General features: G+C 48.1%; 1 protein-coding gene across 2 annotated transcripts in view; it reads right to left on the reverse strand.

Annotated features, from left to right (window-relative positions):
• The window catches only part of KCNQ3 (potassium voltage-gated channel subfamily Q member 3), a 196,868-nt gene extending 184,616 nt beyond the window's left edge, over positions 1 to 12,252 (reverse strand). For both annotated transcript variants that reach the window (XM_086742622.1, XM_086742621.1), the window contains exon 1: positions 11,915 to 12,252. In XM_086742622.1, coding sequence (XP_086598748.1) covers positions 11,915 to 12,252 — 338 coding nt within the window. The remainder of the gene's footprint in view (positions 1 to 11,914) is intronic.
• Between the last annotated feature and the right edge of the window lie 6,469 nt (positions 12,253 to 18,721).

Raw genomic sequence — 18,721 nt, forward strand, 5'->3', positions numbered from 1 at the left:
ACTCCACGCTTGTACAAGCCAGCTCCCAACATGAAGGAGACAAGCCACGAACACCATGGTGTGAGTACTGGCAACTCTGGGACAGGTTGCTGCTCAGTTGTTATCTTGCCAGGGGATCTCCATCTCTCCTATTTACCCCATTCCTCAAGCTGTCTTACCTTACTGGGAGGGCAAGTTTACTGTGATGGGGAAGTACCTCACCAGAGGTGCAGAACATCGACCTTGGCCTCTGGCACTAGCAGAATATCAGTAAAAACTGAAAAGATTTTGTAGTGAGTGCAGAACAAGCTCACGGTACTGCAGCCAAAACCAATAGATTTACTCTGCATTTGCACTAATATGACTAAAAGAGGTTGCTGGCTCAGTATTTCTGCAAAAACAAGCAAAACACAAACTAGCAGCTGTTAAAGAAACACAGTACCGCCCAAAAATGCTTCCTTATCTCAGAGCATTTTCATGCATTCAGATTTTCTACAGTTCTCTGATGATTTCGGTATTAGGTTCAATTATGCTAGTTTACTGATTCAGCTGCTGTATGAAAGCCAGTATGCCCCCTAAAATACTGAATGGTGCTTACATACCTACGAAGTTTCCAGCTCTGTAGAGAAAACGATAGCACACAAACACCAGTTCAGGCCTATCAATGCCCATCACAATCATCCTCATTCAGCCCAGGCCATTCAATTTGATCTTCTACATTTGTTACAGCCTTCATAAGAGCAATGTCCACTTGCAAACTGCTTTTTGGTCCCTAAATGACACTTTCTAGAAAGCAGTGTTGTTTGTTCATTGATTTGGGAAGCTAGTTTTGAGTGATGGAAACAGGAGGAGCAGTCAGGAATAGGAAGAAGCAGGACTGCTGCTGGCAAGCTCCCACCACAGCAACTCCTGTGCCAAGGTAAATTCCGAGTGGTGACAAAAAGATGGAGGGAAAACAGAGTCAATCACAGTCCTTGGATTTGAAGCTCGGTACAAGAGGTACTTAAGTCTGGGGTTGAGCACGACCTCAAGACTGACTGCAACAATGATTATAAATCAAGAGCAAATTTATGGGAGGGCTCAGGGAGATAGACCCCATAGCAAACCAGAGAACAAAGGAAAGGTGGAAAGGCAAACTCAAGACTCCCAACTAGAAACAGATCTTAAAGCTACTGAAATCAGCAGCATAAGTAGGATGATGAAACTGAGGTCATCAACCACATCATCATATTTTTCTTTGGCATAACATTGGGGATGACTGTAGGCCTGTCATGGCCTGGGGTAATAAGCAGCTGCATATGCACAGCTCTTGAGGAAAGGGAATTAGAATTTTATGTTAAGCCTAATATTAATAAAAGCCTCTGTAATAATAAGAGTCATATTCCTCTTACCTTTAGAGGTAGGACTCGTCTGTCTGGATCAGGTCACCTCAGCTCCTGCTATAGACAATGGACAGCTGCTCAATGGAGCTGAAGCTGTGATTTATCTTGATACAAAGCAGACCCTTGCATCTGGCTGGATGATTTACACCATAAAATCTATTGACTATATTGATTAGATCTCCACTGACTATAGAGGGAACTTAAGCACCTATTGCACACACAGAGCCCTACATGAACGTATCTAAATTTAGTGATCTTAATGTGGCTTTGAGTACTGCCTGTCAGGCCAGGCAAAAAGTTTTCCACCCCTCTGGTGTTTTCAGTGTAGATACCTAAATTCAATTTAGCCACCCGAGATCTCCTTTGTAGTCAGTGAAAAGTTTCAGGCACTGCAAGAGGTGATTAATCTCACCTATTTTAGAATCCTCTTTAGGATAAGATTAATTGCACTCCAGAAATTTCTATTTCCTGTTTTTCCTCAGCAGCTATAAAGGGAGTCCAGACAGCTACCTCAAATAAGGCATAGATGGATGGATCCCATTGTGGATGTTGAGAGACAGCCTCACAAGCCCTGAGGAAAAGCAGGGAAATACAGTTGTTTTAAGTAATTTGGCACTGAAGAGTAGCATATTTGAGAACGTACTATGTGACAACACTGTATTCTGAGAGCAGAAACTGCCATGAGCATGTGGCTGCCAGACCTCACCTCTGCACAGTGTCATTGTAGCCAGGACCTGACAAGGTAATGGAGCAACATCTACAATAATGAGTGAGATAAAATTGGTAGAAATGTCCAAATATCAGCAACAACACAACTAAAAATATCTTCTTCTGGGTTTTATGCAAATCATAAGTTTGGTAATGAATGATCAGTGGGCTCTTCCTCCTGGATTAGTACCACAAAAATTGTTCTTTTGTTAATATAGAGTCATAGAATCATTAGGGTTGGAAGGCACCTTTAAAGGCCATCTAGTCCAACCCCCCTGCAAGGAGCAAGGATCAGGTTGCTCAGAGCCCCGTCCAACCTCACCTTGAATGTTTCCAGGGATGGGGCATCCACCACCTCTCTGGGCAACCTGTTCCAGCACTTCATCACTCTCATTGCAATATGCCTAATATTACATTACCCTATTATGCCAAGATGTGGGGGTGAAGTATTTGAACCTCCATGGGAGTTTGATCAGCACAAGAAGTGCTGAAACAGAAAAGGCGAAAGCCTTGACAAAGTCCCGTGAACAGGAAGAGTAAAGAATATAGAAAATAAAATGTGTTACTGAACACACACATAGGGTAAAACCTATGTTATTTCAGTGTGCTAGGGTTTCCTGGGTCTTTATTTAAGTGAAGGCTCTTATCCCAAAGTGAAGTGGCTTTTTGCGTAGACCCAGGAGGATATCCTCAAAGTGATGAGATCTCACATATAACGATTATGTCTGTTCTAGTCAGCCAAAAATGCTCAGTCCTGCTCTGTCCATGAGGCCAGCTGGCATGACCAGTGTCCATATCACTGACCTCACTGGTCTCCAAAGCAGAAGCCATATGCAGGCTCCTACTCAAAGTTGTCCCAGGTCTGCAGCAACACTTGATCTGTGCCTGATCATTCAGTTGTCTCAGACAAACACCATGGCACACGTCTCCTGGTAATGTTGTGTTACTGACCAGTGTGTGCCACTGCTCGGGAAGACCCCCAGCACGGCTTTATCAATTAGTCTAGACATAGTTTATGACTACTGTAGGCATGAGAAAAGCTGCTTCCGCAGTGCAAGGATGGTCCTGAGCTGTGGTCCTATGCATCTGGTGCCACTGCACAGATGGTGTCTGAGGTCTGATCAGGGAGCCTCAGCCAGTTGTGCGCATTGAAATTCTTCCAGCACATCTCACGAGAGCAGCAATGTTAGCAAAGGTAGAAGAGCAAATTCCAGTTCTTGTAATTACCTTCCTAAATTAATTCCCCTGCAATTTCAATCAGCTGCTCTTGACATTCCCTCCTCAGGGTGTAATCCCTCCTCGTAAACACTCTGAGCGGTGCATGGAGAGGCATGAGGGGGAACAAAGATAAGCAGAGCTGATGCTGCACTGCTGAGAGCCTGGTGGGCAGCTCCCCACCATGCGCTTCGGGGATTTCACTATCAGTTTCTCAACAGCTGTACTTGCTTCTCCTCCAGCCCCACTGAAAACAGAAAATTTTAGACTCTCTGTATTTACAGTCAGTGGGGAATGCCCTTTAGACAGTCTTCTGGTTTAGGATTAACATCTCTGTCCTTTGCCTGAAATTAAGTATAACCCAAACCTAACAGCTATTACATAACATATAAGAACTAAGACTTGGATGGATCAGGGCATTTAAGCTTTCAGCATTGCTTTAGCTCTCCTCTGCTGGTGGACAGCACTAGGAACACTGAATTATTTTGTTATACAATCTACACACTTACCATGTCAAAAGTATGAAAAATCTGAGATGAGAAGATAACAATTAAATGTGTGTCACTTTACTAAATAGATAAACATAGCTCAACAATCAGGTTTGAACAAAAACAAATGAGGCAATATTTGCTGTTTTGACATAGGTGTAATATTTCATAAAATCTTAGTTCTAGTATTAATTCAGATGATCAGAAGAAACTACATGAAATTAAAAACTGGCTTCAGAGCTATAAATAAAGCTATAACAAATTATATTGTATAAACCAGGAAGGGGGGAAGCTGTTATTTAGTGAAATGCTGAATGGATTTTCTTAGTTCTGGTCTCATTAAGTGCTTCCTTAATGATCTATAAAAAGAATTAAATTGAATGTTAACAAAATTACGAGATACTAATCTGGAAGGTGATCAAAACAGCAGTGAGGACAGAAGAAAGTAGATATGAAAAGTATCTGGAATTAGAGAGCTCCTCTGGAGAGTCAACATGACAGTCACAAACTAATACAGCTTGGCAAGGGAATACAAAACACACCCATATAGCTCTCAGCAACAACTCCAAAAACAGGGAGGACAACCGAGATGCAAGTGCCCCTAAAATGAAGTAAAGTCTGTAGTGTTAAAGGAAGCAAAAGACAACAGCCAGCCCAAACAGGATTAGGATTCCTCCACTGCTGCTGCCATACAAGGGACCTGGGATGCTCCACCACCATGCACCAGTAACCTAGAAAAAGTAAAGTAGGAAAGACTTTGGCAAGATTAACACATGTAGGAGAAGGGAGATCCCACCACAAGAGACACTGGATGCCTCGCATGTCAGGGTCTTAGCATCTCTCCAAACTGAGATTTGGAGGTGTGGAGATATGCAACTCCACTTCAGCAGGGTTTTTTAAAACCCTCACACAAGAGCAAAAGGCAGCACCTCTGAGGAGGGCAAGGTGTTATCCTGGTGACTATAACCAGAGGTGGCTATTAAGGTACAGGAGGGATGAAGGCCTGTGGCAGATCCTGTGGAGAACTGTAGCTTAGGGCGATCTCACATGGCCCAAGTAGAGCAGCAAGTTGGCTGTGCAGAGGAAGATAGTGATACCTAGTGCTGCTTTCCAACAAATCTTAGTCACACTCTTCTGCTTTGGATGACCCCAGGGTCACCTTGGATAGGTTCCTCCTGACATCAGTGGTACCTTTCACTTACTCCAAGTTAAACATGCTCTTAGGTAGTTTGCTCGCTTAAGGCTGGGGAAGGCAATTTACAGATTTCGAGCCTGAAGGTTCTCCCAAAGTGCCTTTTTTCCTAAGTAGGTTACCATGAACCTAAATATCCCTGGGTATGTCCCGCTCTCCACAGAAAGTTTCCCAGCTATCATCCTACGACAGAAGGCAGCATGTACTTAACAGCTCTTGTGGACCACGTTCCTTGTAAAGCTATTAATATTTAAGTTATCCCATTTAATACAGTATCTGCCAGAAGCAATAGCAGATGCAATGTCTCCATGGTTCTATTCCTTCTGTAAAGTTCCATGCACAAGACGGGAATATAGCATTATTAAATATGAGAATAATCATTATCATTTATTTATACCATGCAAGGCTGATCATGGTAGTACTCAACCACCCACCCAGCTGCCTGGCTGTGTCTAAGGTCACCAATTGATTATGTTTCTAAACAAGATATAAATGATCTTAACACTCATTTGATTGATTTTGTTTGGAAAGTTTCTTACAGCTGTTAAATTAGATCTAAATTACTCAAGTTTAGACCTTGTCCTTGAATACTCATGCCATCACCTGACCCTGCACATACATCTCAATGCTGGAAAGGACTTTTTACTGACCAAGAGGTACAAAATTGTGCTCTACAAACACGCACAGGTTTGCACGTTGGTTAAGCTATAAATAAAGAGGATTCAATCAAGTGATATATGACGACAGGGAGCACCAAAGAAAGAACAGAAAGATGCTGAGTAAGTAGCCTTTGGCGTGATGTTTGGGAGAAGTAGGAACTGCTGGGGCACCTTCATGTTCAGTTGCACACAGTCACGCACTGGTATGTAACTGGTGTTATATGTATGTAAGGGATTTTGAATCCAGCTGTTAATATGCATGGTCTTCAGTTACCATTTTTTCCATTAACTTTGTTTTGAATGTTTCTACATTCTGCACCAAAAAATGAGCAAAATGGGTGTGGAAAGTCTCTCCCCACTCATTTTTAAAGTGTTTCTCTAATGTCCATCTCAGATTAAAACAAGAAGTAAAATCCATGTGGCCCCCTTGCCCGGCAGCCGACCCAGAGGTGCCCAGGTGTTCCCCATGATGATCTGCTGCTTGCTGCAAGGTGCAAGGGAGGCACAAGAAGAAACAGATGGCTTTTACAAACCAAGTAGTACCTCCAATTAGAATCCCAGCTGCTGCACTGGAGATACTGCAGTAAGTCTAGTCCTGGGCTTTACCGCTGACGGTGCCTCCAGGACTGCTGGGGTAGCACTGAGATGGTGCTACTCTCCACTACCGTTTCTCAAAAGAGAAGAAAAACATGATTTTCTGCCTGCCGGGAGGGCTTTGCCATATCATCTCTCATCAAAATGATGAAATTTGGGACTGTTCAGTTTTATAGAAATTACACCAGTGGCTATGACTTCTTTCTGAGGGGCTTATTTCTGAGCCAAGCTGACAGCATCGAAAGATCAGCTGCTGAGTGTTTGTTGTCACTGGCGGCACCAATGCTCACCTGCACGCCATGCCCTCCCTCGTGCATCATTGGACATGGTGGGTCTGTGTAGATGCAGCACTTAGGAACATGGTTTAGTGGTGGACTTGGCAGTGTTAGGTTTGCAGTTGGACTCAATGCTCTTAAAGGTCTTCTTTAATCTGAATGATTCTACATGATCTTGCCGCCCATCCAGATGAGGCCACATCACCGCTTCACGTGGTGTGAGCACTTGCAGAAGGGTGCAAGAAGGGTGCTCAGGCATCCCCAGGGGTTTTGGGGACACTGAGGCACAAGTCTGTGCTACAGGCAGCTGTGTGCCTGCAGTTCCTGCAAGCCCATTGAGCAGGCATGAAGCAGCACCAAAACTCAGCAAGTTAGCAGCGTAGCCATGGCAACACTGAGCACGCGAGCTGACCAACCCGACCCACGGGTACCCGCTCCGGGAGTGGGTCTTACTGTCAGCCCCAACACCCTGGCAAGGAGATACGAGGCTGTAGCTGAAAACACACCTATTCCCACCAAAGGACCAGGTCTGTAATTTCAGAGGTAGTTCAGATGCTTAAACAAGCTTCGGGCACCTACGAGCTGCTGAAGCGACTCCAAAGCTACGGTTGGGGATGACAAGCTGCTCACCTTACACAGCCTGTGGCGTTTCCAGGCTCTGCTGCTCCTTCTTATTCCTACCGGCAAACACCAGCTTTTGGCAGCTGGTGACCACAGCCTGCGATGTCGGCTGAGCCCAGCAGCTGAGTCGCATCTCGCTAAACCGCATGCAAAGCCAGCATGGACTCCGCAAGCCTCGATGGAGATGCAATAGCAGGGGTGTGCGGTGAGGTCTCCAATAACTAAGACTTCATTATTTTTTACAAAGTATAGTGCAGAATATTTATCCGTGCATTACGATGAATTAGCATAAATAATTAAGACAGAACTCATATTGGCAAACATATAAGCAAAGGGCACTTGCTAATGGACCAGACTTGCTCTGCTGCTCTGGGGACTCGCTCACTTAGAGACAAGTCCACGCCAAACAGGCCAAGGCAGGATTCATATTTGTCCTTCTTTTTACCATCTTGTTCCCGTCTCACCCCAGGTGGCTGACCCAGGCTGGTGGACCAGCACACGTTATGGAGCATCTCCCAGAGGGCAAAGAGGAAAATAATCGAAAGTCCCTAGACGTTCATCCTGTTCCCTGAGTCCCTCAACACTCTGTTCCGCAAACAACCCACTCATAATCGGTCATGCAAGAGGTGCTCACTGGTGCTCCCCAGAAATACTGACGATTTGATGGATCGTATGACTCTGCCTCCTCTTTTATTCCAGGTATTAAGTGGTATTGAAAGAAGATTGAGTGGCAAATAAGAAGGGTTTCCAAATGTTCCCTATGGTTTCCCTCTGTCATCAACAGGTACGCCGTGGTGATCTACATCAGCAGAGTGTAGCCAATATTGTACACTTTCCCAAAAAAAAGAAAATCTAATCCCAGGCCTTTTCCTAGTCTTATTTTTCCATGAAAGTAAAGGTGGTAGTTGTCTCAGAGGATGGAATGAAAATAAGAATATCTCCTAGCTACCTCCCCTTCAGCCTCTCTTTTCTTTAAGTCAGGCTGAAAATTTTCCACAAATTGCAATTGCGAACTTGATCTGTCTTTTGTTACCTTTCTGGACTCTGTCCATTATCCATCAAATATTTTGTGCTTACAATTAAAAATAAACTGGGAAAACAAAATCTTACTTGTTTTCAATTTTTCATTCAATTAATTTATGCTTCTGTGCATAAATAAAGCATTTGGATGGCTCGTGGAGGCGAACAGGTCTCGAGTCAGTCTCCCTGGCCAAAGAACACATCCCACGAGACACCAACCGCAGGGGTTTCCTGCACTATGTTGTGCTGCTCAACACAAAGGAAAATACAGTACAGCACCAGAACAGCAGCTATACCTACAGGGAGACTGGCTCAGAAAAGAGCAGAGATAGATTGTAGCCTCACCTGCAACCCCCAAGAGACATTACCAAATTAAAAATCTCAAAGCATAAATCAGATTTTTTTTTTATTATTGAAAATGTTCAGTAGGAGTTTAGCTCAACAGAGCTGCAAGTTTTCACGGGAAAATCAATTTTCGCTTACCAACTATGCTGTTAAGATATTGCCATATTGCCAAGAAGTCTGTGAACCCTGATGCCCTAGCAGAGGAGAACTTTGCGACTGTTAGGTAAATCTCCTGTCTAGCAGGGGTGCCAGGGAATAAATATTTTCGGATGGTGAAGGAAACAGAGTCAGCTTCTTTAGGACTGAATCACCTTTCTCTTTGCTATTAGGGTAGGCTTGGACAAACTCACTTGTGCAGAACAAGAAAAAAGGAAGAATCACAAGAAAAATATCTCATGTCACTTTCCGTAAATCACTTCCAGTGAAAGCTGAGCACTAAAATTGCCATCAGGAATTTCTCTCTTTCTTCTCTGCGTCTCTGTCCCTAGGGCTTGGTAGGGCCTGATCACGTCTATGCATTCTCATTGAATGATTTAAATAGATTGAATAATCTGAGTAGATATAACCTGAATCATCTCATAGATCTAACCTCACCTAAACCAAAGTGAGCATTTACAACAGGGACTGCATCAAACCTGATTTGTGTGCACGTTATAACAGCGAGATACACAAGCATCATGACCCCTTTGCAGCTATATGGGTGTCACGGTACGATTTAACGAGATCCCATCTGTACCACGCTTTTACAAGTTCTAGTGTTCAAAGCTTTTGCAAAGATCTTTGCAAAGCCCCTTTCTGCCCCCACACAACACCCTTGATGTGTCCTGAAAGTTGGCAACTCTCTTCCATCAGCAGCTTCCCACCTTTTAAATCCTGAGATACCAGAGTCCTTTGCCTTAGTTCTTCCTTAAACACCCCTGAATGCTTGGATCCGTAAGGAATTCACCACATCCACCCATGCTGCAGTCCCTTTTGACCCTCGGCTGTTTACTCTCTTGGTTTTTTTCGTATATGAGAGCACTGTTCTTAGTCTTAATTTGGTTGCATGGTATTTATTGCAAAGTTACTCAGAAGACCAAGACAAAGTGTAACAAGTCATTAAGATAAATGGGACTTTTCTTCAAAATCAAAACAGCATCAGATTTGTAGATTCTATAGAAAGGCTGGCAATCTCTCACCTACTCAAAAGAAAGCGTAAACTGTTCTAGTGTGAAAAGAAGTACTGGGGAACTGCTGGGGTGGCACTACGCAGTGTCACAGCAGCACCTTCAGCCTGAGAGAGACTCCTTTTCAGAAGGAAAAAGGTTACAAGACAATTCACTTGAAAGCGAGAACAAAGACTCTGGATATGGTCTTAGGTTCTGCTTCCCCGCAGCACTACTCCTGTTCTCCAGCAGGTCATCCTTCTCCAGCCATAGGAACAAGCTCTGAAGCCTGTCAGCAAGGTCTCAGCACACTCTTCCACCACTTTCAGCAGATTTCATTTCTAGAGTTTGATCCTACAGAGAGGTAGGAGCCTACAACTTCTACTGACTTCAGAGGGAGCTGAGACTGAAGAAAAACTCAGTGCGGCCTGGGTCTGCTGAGCCCCCAGGCATGTCCTGGGAAGGGATAGGATGTTTGTGACAGGCTTGATAGACCAGGACTTGTGTATTTTACTTCCTTTAAGGATAAAGGACTTCTAAAAGTGTACTTTTCAGTCCTGTGAATTTGGCACGAATTGTCTTAACAAGATTATTATAGAATTCTCTGAGAGCAGGTTAGGCTCCCGTCTCAGTTCTGCAGGACTAAGTCACCACAGAGAAGCTGGCCACATAAAGCATCAGGTCCACTCTTGAAAAGGATCAAACCTTACAAACATATTGAAATTTTTCCCATCCTATGATCCATACTGCAAATAAATGTGAATCTCTCAGCTCACCTGAGCCTCTCTAGACTCATCCACCGTCCTATTGCTTATATCCAGGTGTGAGCCCAGACATGGACTTGGCCCAGCTGCCACGGCTGTCCACAGAGAGATGCCAAGTGCTGGTAACGCTCTGGCATGTGTAAAGCCCCACTTAGGCAGCGATGAACGGGGTGTCTCGCCATCCAGACACTGCTCTCTCTGACAAGAAGCAGCATTATGCAATACTGAGGGACGATCGAACAGCAAGCTCCAGACCAAAGAGCCTTCCCAGCATAACACACCCCAAACGCTGTCACTCCCTGCCTGCTAGCACAAGTTTTCCTATGGCAAAAAGGGGTGAAAGAACTGAAAAAAAGTGTCACAGCATCCAATATCCACGTTTCCACAGAAGTTAAGCTGGAAAGCAGGATGCTGTGTCCCAAGACGCACTTTATGAAAACACTGAAAGGAGAGGAGCAGCAAGGAGTGAGTGGCACACAGCAGCACTTCCACAGTGAGCGCTCCCTGTTACTCCTCACCCAGGGCTAAAACCCCGCAAACATCAAGGAGAAATTTGCCTGAAGGTAAAAGCACAGCCCTAAACTCAAGGTGTTTATTTGCAAGTGCAAAGACCACTCCAAGGATCTGGACTTCCCAAGATCCAGCTCCAGGCTCGCAGCCCATACAGCCTCAAGCACTTTGTTTGTCTTCAGCAAATAAACCAATTTCAGAAATCGCTGCTTAAATCCTCTCTCACACCGAGCTCTGTAGATGTTAGAGCACTCAAGAAAAACACAGTAGCACCATGATCGCTGATAATCTCTTGGGTTTTCAAACACATTCACAACACTAAACCCTGTATTTATTTTAATAGGACTCTGCCAAAGCAGATTTATTTTTTCTATATTCCTTATGAAAACTTAAGAGAACAGAATTTTTAGGAACGCAAAGTCATTAGCTTGACTTGTCACCTTCGGGCCACAAAACGAGTTTGCTTCAGCTCGCTTGCGGCCAGCTGAAGTTTGGGGCTGGCGGTGCTGCAATGCTCGGGTTTCACGCACTGCGGGGTGAGGTTTACTGGGACCAAAACCCGAAAATTTTCATTTGACACTTTCAGTCGGTTCACTCGGGTTAGTAGGAGCCAGGTTAACGGCAGGCAGGGCTCCAGGCTGAGCCGCAACCGGCAGCGTCCCCCTTAAGCACTTGGAGCCTTAAACCTGCCCTGAGCTCGGTCTCCCCAGCATCGCTTTGCCGGGGGCTCGGGATCAGCGGCTCGGGCACGCCGCTCCCCGGCACCGCGGGCGCGCAGGCGGGAGAGGGGCACCGGCTTCAAAACAGCTGCTTGTCTCGGAAAATCCGAAGACACAAAAATAATAATAACAATAATGAAAATAATAAAAAAAAACCCAACACTCTGTGAAGACAGCCCGTGGGAAGACCCTCGCCGGAGCGAGCCCCCCCGGAGCTCGCCTCACGCCGAGAATGATAAAGCAAAACGGGCATTCCCCCGTCCCCGGGGCAGCCCCCGCTCCGCGCCCGCGTACTCACACGAAGGCGTGGTAGAGCAGCGCCCAGCCGCGGGGTCGTTCCAGGGCGTCGTAGATCAAAGTTTGGATGCGGCGGCACTTGGCGTGGTTCCGCTTCGCCGGGCGGCTCAGGGGGGTCTTCGCCAGCAGCCCCAGCCCCGCCGGGCTCCGCTTGCCGCCCTCCTCCTTCCCGCCGCCCTCCAGCAGCAGCGTCCCGTCGCGATCGCCGCCGGTGCCCAGGGCCAGCGAGCCCTGCTCGGGGTCGCCGACCCCCCCGGCCGCTGCCGGCCGCCCCTCGGCTGCCGCCGCTCCGCCGGCCCCGCTACCGGCCGCCGCGCCGCGCCGAGCCTTCAGCCCCATGGTCGGGGCCGGGCCCCCCCCCGAGGCGAGCTGCGGATCGGCGGCGGCAGCCCCGGGAGCCCCAGGGCCATGATCCGAGCTCCCCGCCCCTCCCCCACTACCGATTTCTTTATATATATACACACATGTACGTATGTATATATGTATCTATGGAGGGAGGGGGGGTAAAAAAAAAAAAAGTGGGGTGAGGGGAGGCAGTCACATCCCCCTCAGGTCATCCCCGCCGGCGGGCACCTGGGCCGGCGCAAGGGAGGGAAATCATCGCAGAGTTAATTTACCAGCCCGACGCCCGAGCCCCTTCCCCACCCCCCCTCCGCCTCCTCTTCCTCCTCCTCCTCCTAGCTCCTGCCTCCCCCCCCCCCCCCCCCCGGAGTCCTCACGTTAGGGAGTGGCCCATTGTATGCAGCCAGCAAATAGCCGGGCGCCCGCCCCCCCCTCCCGCTCCCCCAGCCCCGCGTGTCTAAGTCATCCACGGTGCGTGGAGCACCGGCCCTCCACCAACGGGCTCCCCCCACTCCCCCAGTTGCCAGCCCCCAGCAGCGGGGGCCGCCGGTTCCGAGTGGGGAGATCCCGGCAGCCGGCGGAAGGGGAGACCCCGCTCGACACCCCGGGGATCCCCCCGCAGCATCACAGCCCCCCGCCCCCGCTGCGGCTGGAGGGGAGGGAGGGGAGGGGGAGGGCATCCCCGGCCCCCGGCGAGGGGAGGGGGGAGTTGCTTTCACCGCCGAAGCAGGAAGGAGAGGAGGATGGGGATGAAGGGATGAAGGATGCCGGGATGCGCTGCCTGCCGATGCGGCTCCTTCTGAACCGGAGCCTCCGCCCGTGGATGGGGGGGCGGATTGCGGGGCAGCACGGCAGGGCAGCCCCCAGCCCCACCGAGAAGCAGCTTTTTGCAGAGATCTCTTGCGGGAGACGCTGCTTCTGCCCCGGCCCGGGTTGCGGTCCCCAGCCAGGGAGCAGCGCCGGGGGCCGAGCCCAGCTACAGCCCTGGGGGGGCTGCCCCGACCCATCGGACCTAGGAACAACCCCCTCCCCCCTCCCGCCCCTTTAGCACCCTGGTCTAGCCTCAGACCGAAATCCAGAAGGGATGTGCCAACCCTGCACCTTTTTCCTTTCAGTTTCCTGGCTGCAGGGAAGATGGGAAGAGACAGCTTTTGTGTGCCCTGCGCCCTTGGTGCCCTGGGATTTCGGCCACAGAAAACCAGAAACATCCCCTCTCCTCTTAGAGCTGCTCGTGAGTAACAACCTGCCTGCAGGGCTGAGCGCTTGTGTAGCTACACCTTGGGAGGATACAAAGGGTTTAATCGAGCCTTTCTTTCCTGCTGGAATAATATTAATAAAAAAAAAAAAATAAAAAAAAAACGACAAAGCCTTACAGATTGCTGGTTGTTTTCTCAAGAAGACCTCCTCCTCCCGATGGGGGAGTTTTCCGGTATCTCCTGAAGAGATGCCAAGACACCCAAGAGCCCTTCCAGACTCATAAGAGAAACAGATTTGCCACCTACTCTGGCTGCTGCTGCTCCGTTTCCCAGTCCTCCTGTTTTGCACAACAGGAAGGACAACAGAAAGAAAGGGAACTCCTGGAGGTGATTTTTGGACCCACCACAGGGCTGCAGGGGCCATCCTGCCTCGGAGCAGACTATAGGTCACTATTGTAAATGTCCCAGGTCACTCAAAAAATGACACTTCAGTCACTTACTGGGTGGAAGAAGGGCAGTTTCCCCTCTGATATTTGACCCTCTGAGGGTCCAAACTGAGCAGATTCTGTGCCAAATTAAAAAAAAAAAAGCCACCTCCACCTGCAGCTCTGCAAGCTCCAGCATTAATATGTCTCAGTCGCCATCTGATTTTGAACCTTTACAACCCCAAGGGATTTGTCCACAAGCAGATGTGGGTAGGCAGTGCGGTATCTCACCCACACGGCTATCGCGTCAGCCGCCACTGTCAGGTGAGCTGAGATCTCCATGACACTATCAGCAAAACGTGGCTGGCCTGAGCGCGGCACCGGGAATGCATGCGTTCTGTTCCCCCCTCAGCTAACATCCATCAGCATCATTTGAATGTCATTTATAGCTGTATTCCCAAGGAGGGCTGTGGGAGGCTAGGAAGTTTTGATAACTAGGCCATTTATCTCTCTCCAGCTCCTGTTCTACCTCAGTACAACAGTGATGATACTTCCCAATACCACAGGGGAGCTATAAGCATTAGCGAGGATGTATGGGGCACTGAGAATAGAGCACTTACTGCAGAGAACACCCTATGCCTTAACCTTCATCCCAGCACTGCATAGGAAGAGGTGGGAGGAGAAGGGGGAAGGAGAGAAAATTTATCGCTAACCAGTTCATCACAGTTTTGAACCACAACAGTAAATGCTCAAGCCAGAATGGAGCTGGTAAATAATTTTCACGGAGGTGGAGGGAGGGCAGTAAATTATTTTCACTTGCAAAGGGTTGTACCAATGTCAAACAGCAATAGGTGATTGATAGGCAAGCACACCAGTTTGTTTGGCTCTTATAGCCCTTACACCAGGGACACAACACATTTCAATATCAATTAAATGTTGGGTTTTTTCAGTTGCATCCACCAAAAGGCAGGCTCTCCAACATTTTCAAGTCCGAAATCACCCCCCCTACGAGCCACCTTTTAAGACTCTGCAGGCAAGAGTTTCTATCTCCTTTCCAAATTTAAAAACCCATTTCTCAATGTTGGGAATTCTCCTCCTCTGTGCTCCATCTGGGATAACTTTTGCTCAGACGTAGCTGTACCGGCTGGGAAGCAGTGTAACACAAGGGGGGTTAGCTAAAGCCTTCTAAATCAGTGCAAAGACACTCAGCAGTTTCAAGGGGATGTGAATCAGACCCTAGCACTGGTGCTACCATACCTCACTGGCAGTACCGCTGCTTGAGACCCCCATCCTATCGCACACCTGCTGGCAAAGCGCCCACCGATGTCGAAGGGAGTTTGGCCAGATGGAGCACCCCAGGCTGCGATTTGACTTGATGAGCAATTAGGCTCCATTACTGTTATTTATGATGTGTTGCTGGCAGCGCCTGGCGCGCACAGGTTTGATAGCCACCTCCTTGGCTGATGCTGGAGATCTCTGTAATCAAAAGCAAGTGCTTCTGCTGAGCTGGGGCTTTCAGGCAGGAGGCTGCAACAGGCTCCGTTGGGAGCGTGAAGAGGGGTTGGTGACAAGCATCTCCCTGTTGGTTATGCTGGCCCTTGTCAAACAGAAAAGTGGTTAAGTTAGAGAGGTTACAGTCTAAAATCAGAGGAAAACAGGAAGGAATTATATGTGTTGGTCAAGGTAACATGGCTTTATCTTGGCTTGTTTGTAGATCGCCTGGATCCTTGTGAATGACAAAGCACAGAACTGCTTGGTAAACCACACACAAACACACAGAGTGTGTGGTAGTAGAGCCACATAAACATTCAGTGGGAACATCTGGATCATGTTTACAAGAAGGAAAGCTGCAAACGGAAAACTGGTTACTCTGCAAAAGACATCACGAGCAGAATGGACAAACAGCTGCTCGTGAAGTTCAGTGGCAGAGGAACAGAGATTTGGTTCTTGAAAAAAGGGGCAAGGGGTTATCTAGGAATTGGCAGCAGAAAGAAACACCCCCTACAGTGTGAGAGAAACTGTTGTTAAAATGCCACACTTGTTTTAGCAGGATGTGCTTTGAGAGAGGTGCTGAAGAGCAGAACCACAGGGATCATTTCCCAGGATGAAAGATTTGAAGCTTCAGGATCTCTTAACCTAGCAGTCCTGGGTATAACAAGACTCAGCACATGGAGGTGAAGCTGTACAGCCATAGAAGTAAGTGGGAGTTCTGTTTCAGCGTAAGCACACAAGTGGTGTCAAATTTTGTTACTCTTCTCCTTCTCTCTTCTGCTGGCTCCTCTATCTCACCAAGGAAAATTTTTGCAGTGTTTCAAGGCTTCTCGTTTCTCTTTGATGATGACAAGATCTAATACTGTTTACAGCTGGTCTCTAACGCCAACCTTTGTTAGAAGCTCCGTCAAGCACCCTCATGGCCTCTCCTCCAAAGCTCCAGAGGCTTTGAAGAGAAAGCCATCCACACACAGACCAACCTCATGATCCCTTTCAACCACTTTGTTAAACCTCACTGGTAGAATGCCCACAGAATCTACCAAGACGCCTGCACAGAGTCTGGAAGCACCTCCCTATGCATGCCAAATGAGACACTGTGAGTACAGAGAGCAGCACTGACACCACAGCAAGTTCAGGCAGTAGGAGCAGTCTGGCCATAAAAGAGACCTGGAGCCCCATTATGTTGGATACCTGGAGTACCAGGGGCACTTAGTGAACAATCCAGACCAAATGGAATTGTTATGTTTGTGAGCAGCAGGCCTCAAGGACATCACTGAAGCCGCTTGTGAGAAAGTACTGAAGCTGCCTGTAAGAAAGTACTGAAGCCACCTGTGAGAAAATAATGAGGCCGCCTGTGAGAAAGTAATGAAGCTCCCTGTGAGAAAGTAAACGAAGCAACCTTGAGAAGAAGGAAAACAGCTGGCATACGTGACTGGGGGCTGAACGTGAAGCAGGGTGCAGGTGGAGAGAGCCGTGTGCGTGAACATAGAGACTTAACGAATCATATTTTAGCTAGGAGCGCGTGCATGATATAGTTAGCCAATTAGTAGAGAGCTTGCGCATGATACGGAATTAGAAGGGCTATATTAACCGGGATGTATCAACAATAAATTGGCATTTGCTTGATCATATTGGTCGTCAGCAGTGTCCGTTACTTCCGCGTCAACAGGTGGCGCCCGAACAGGGACCCTCAGATCGGCGTTGGTCATCCCGACGGAACCGAAATAGGAAAAGAAGAGGGGGCGGAAGCCGGTCGAAGGCGAGTGCTGCCCCGGCACTCGGGAAGTCGCTATAGCGCAAAAAGGTACAAAAGGTACGGAGGGAATCTCGTCTTGGCCAGGCGAGCGGCCGGGGAGGAGATGGGGTCCACACTGACCAAAGAGGAGTCAGCAGTGGTTAAGCTCCTCCAACATATGCTCTCTGCGAGAGGACTGAGTTATGACTCGGCCGTCCTAGAAGCTTTGCTGCAGTGGGCAAAGAAAAGGGAATTAATTCCCACAGTTGATGATGCTTTTGAACTCCCGACATGGGAAAAGATAGGAAAAGAGCTGTGGGATGAAGTAAGTAAAGGATCAAAGGAGGCGAGCAAACTCTCCACTATGTGGAGGCTAATTAACGAAACACTGATAAGCATGAAAGCCGAGCGTTCAGTTGCCGCATCTGCTTTCGCGGCCTTAACTCCAGCCGGCGGGTCCACCTCCGCTACTAGCATGCCGTTCTCGGGTTTAACGAGCCCTGCCGCCGCCCTGGCTCGTGCTGAGGGTGGGGGGGCTCGAGCCCCAGCAAGGACTCCAGGAAATGCAGCCACAGCCCCTATAACTATAGATATGCGGGCACCAGAGGGAAAAACTGCCAAAGGCTTTTCACCACCATCAGATGTACCACCGCCAGGCACCCCGCCACACTGCGCCAGTGCAGGCTCAGAGTCACGAGCCTTTTCGCCGGCGCCAGCAGCTCCGGTTTATCCCCCGTTACCACCTTCTTCCCTGCCACCACGGCATGAGGAAGAGGGGGATGAACATTCATCCGGCTTGAAGGATGCACAGCTGCAAGAGACACTAAAAAGGCTAGAAGCCCTAGAGGTTCGCCTAGAAGCGTCGCTGGGAAACTTGTCAACTCCTTCGCCTGTGCCACATCGAGACCTGTCAGCATCCAACCTATTCGTTCCGAACGGAGCATCGGGTGAGATCAGTCTTTTTGCACCTTTGCAAGGGACGCCGGCGGGAGGGGCCGGGGTTTTGAATCCAATCGTGCAGTGGAAAGAGGTGATTCGAGATGCTTTGATAGAAGGAGAGCCTTTGCCCACGGCATTTCCAGTTGTGACCAATAATACTGGGAGAAGTGTGTGGCAGGCATTAGACTGGAAAATATTGAAGGAAGCTAAAAGTGCAGTTACTCAGTATGGGCTAAAATCATCATATACTCAATCTGTGTTCCAGCATATTTTTTTGTCACAGTTGTTAACTCCTTATGATATTAGAATGATTGTCCAGATGCTTTTGCTACCGTCACAGCAGCTGCAGTTCTTTCAGTACTGGCAGGCTGCTTGTGATAGGGCACCTGCAACGCCTCGACAACAGGGTGATCCATTATTCGGGGTGCAAACTCAAATGCTGATGGGAGTGGGACCCTACACACGATCTGATTGGCAAGCGCAATTTGCTACCGAAGTGTTACAACTGGGCCAAGATTTGGCTTATAGAGCGCTTGCTAGGGTGTATGATGAAAAGTCCGGACCTGCCGTTACGTCAGTAAGGCAAGGTCCCACAGAACCATATGGGAAATGTATTGATCGGTTGCACACCGCAATTATGGCTCACCCTGATCTGGATGATGACATGAAAGCAAAGTTCT

The sequence above is a fragment of the Chlamydotis macqueenii genome, chromosome 2, assembly GCF_036417535.1.
Source record: "Chlamydotis macqueenii isolate bChlMac1 chromosome 2, bChlMac1.mat, whole genome shotgun sequence".
NCBI lineage: Eukaryota > Metazoa > Chordata > Aves > Otidiformes > Otididae > Chlamydotis > Chlamydotis macqueenii.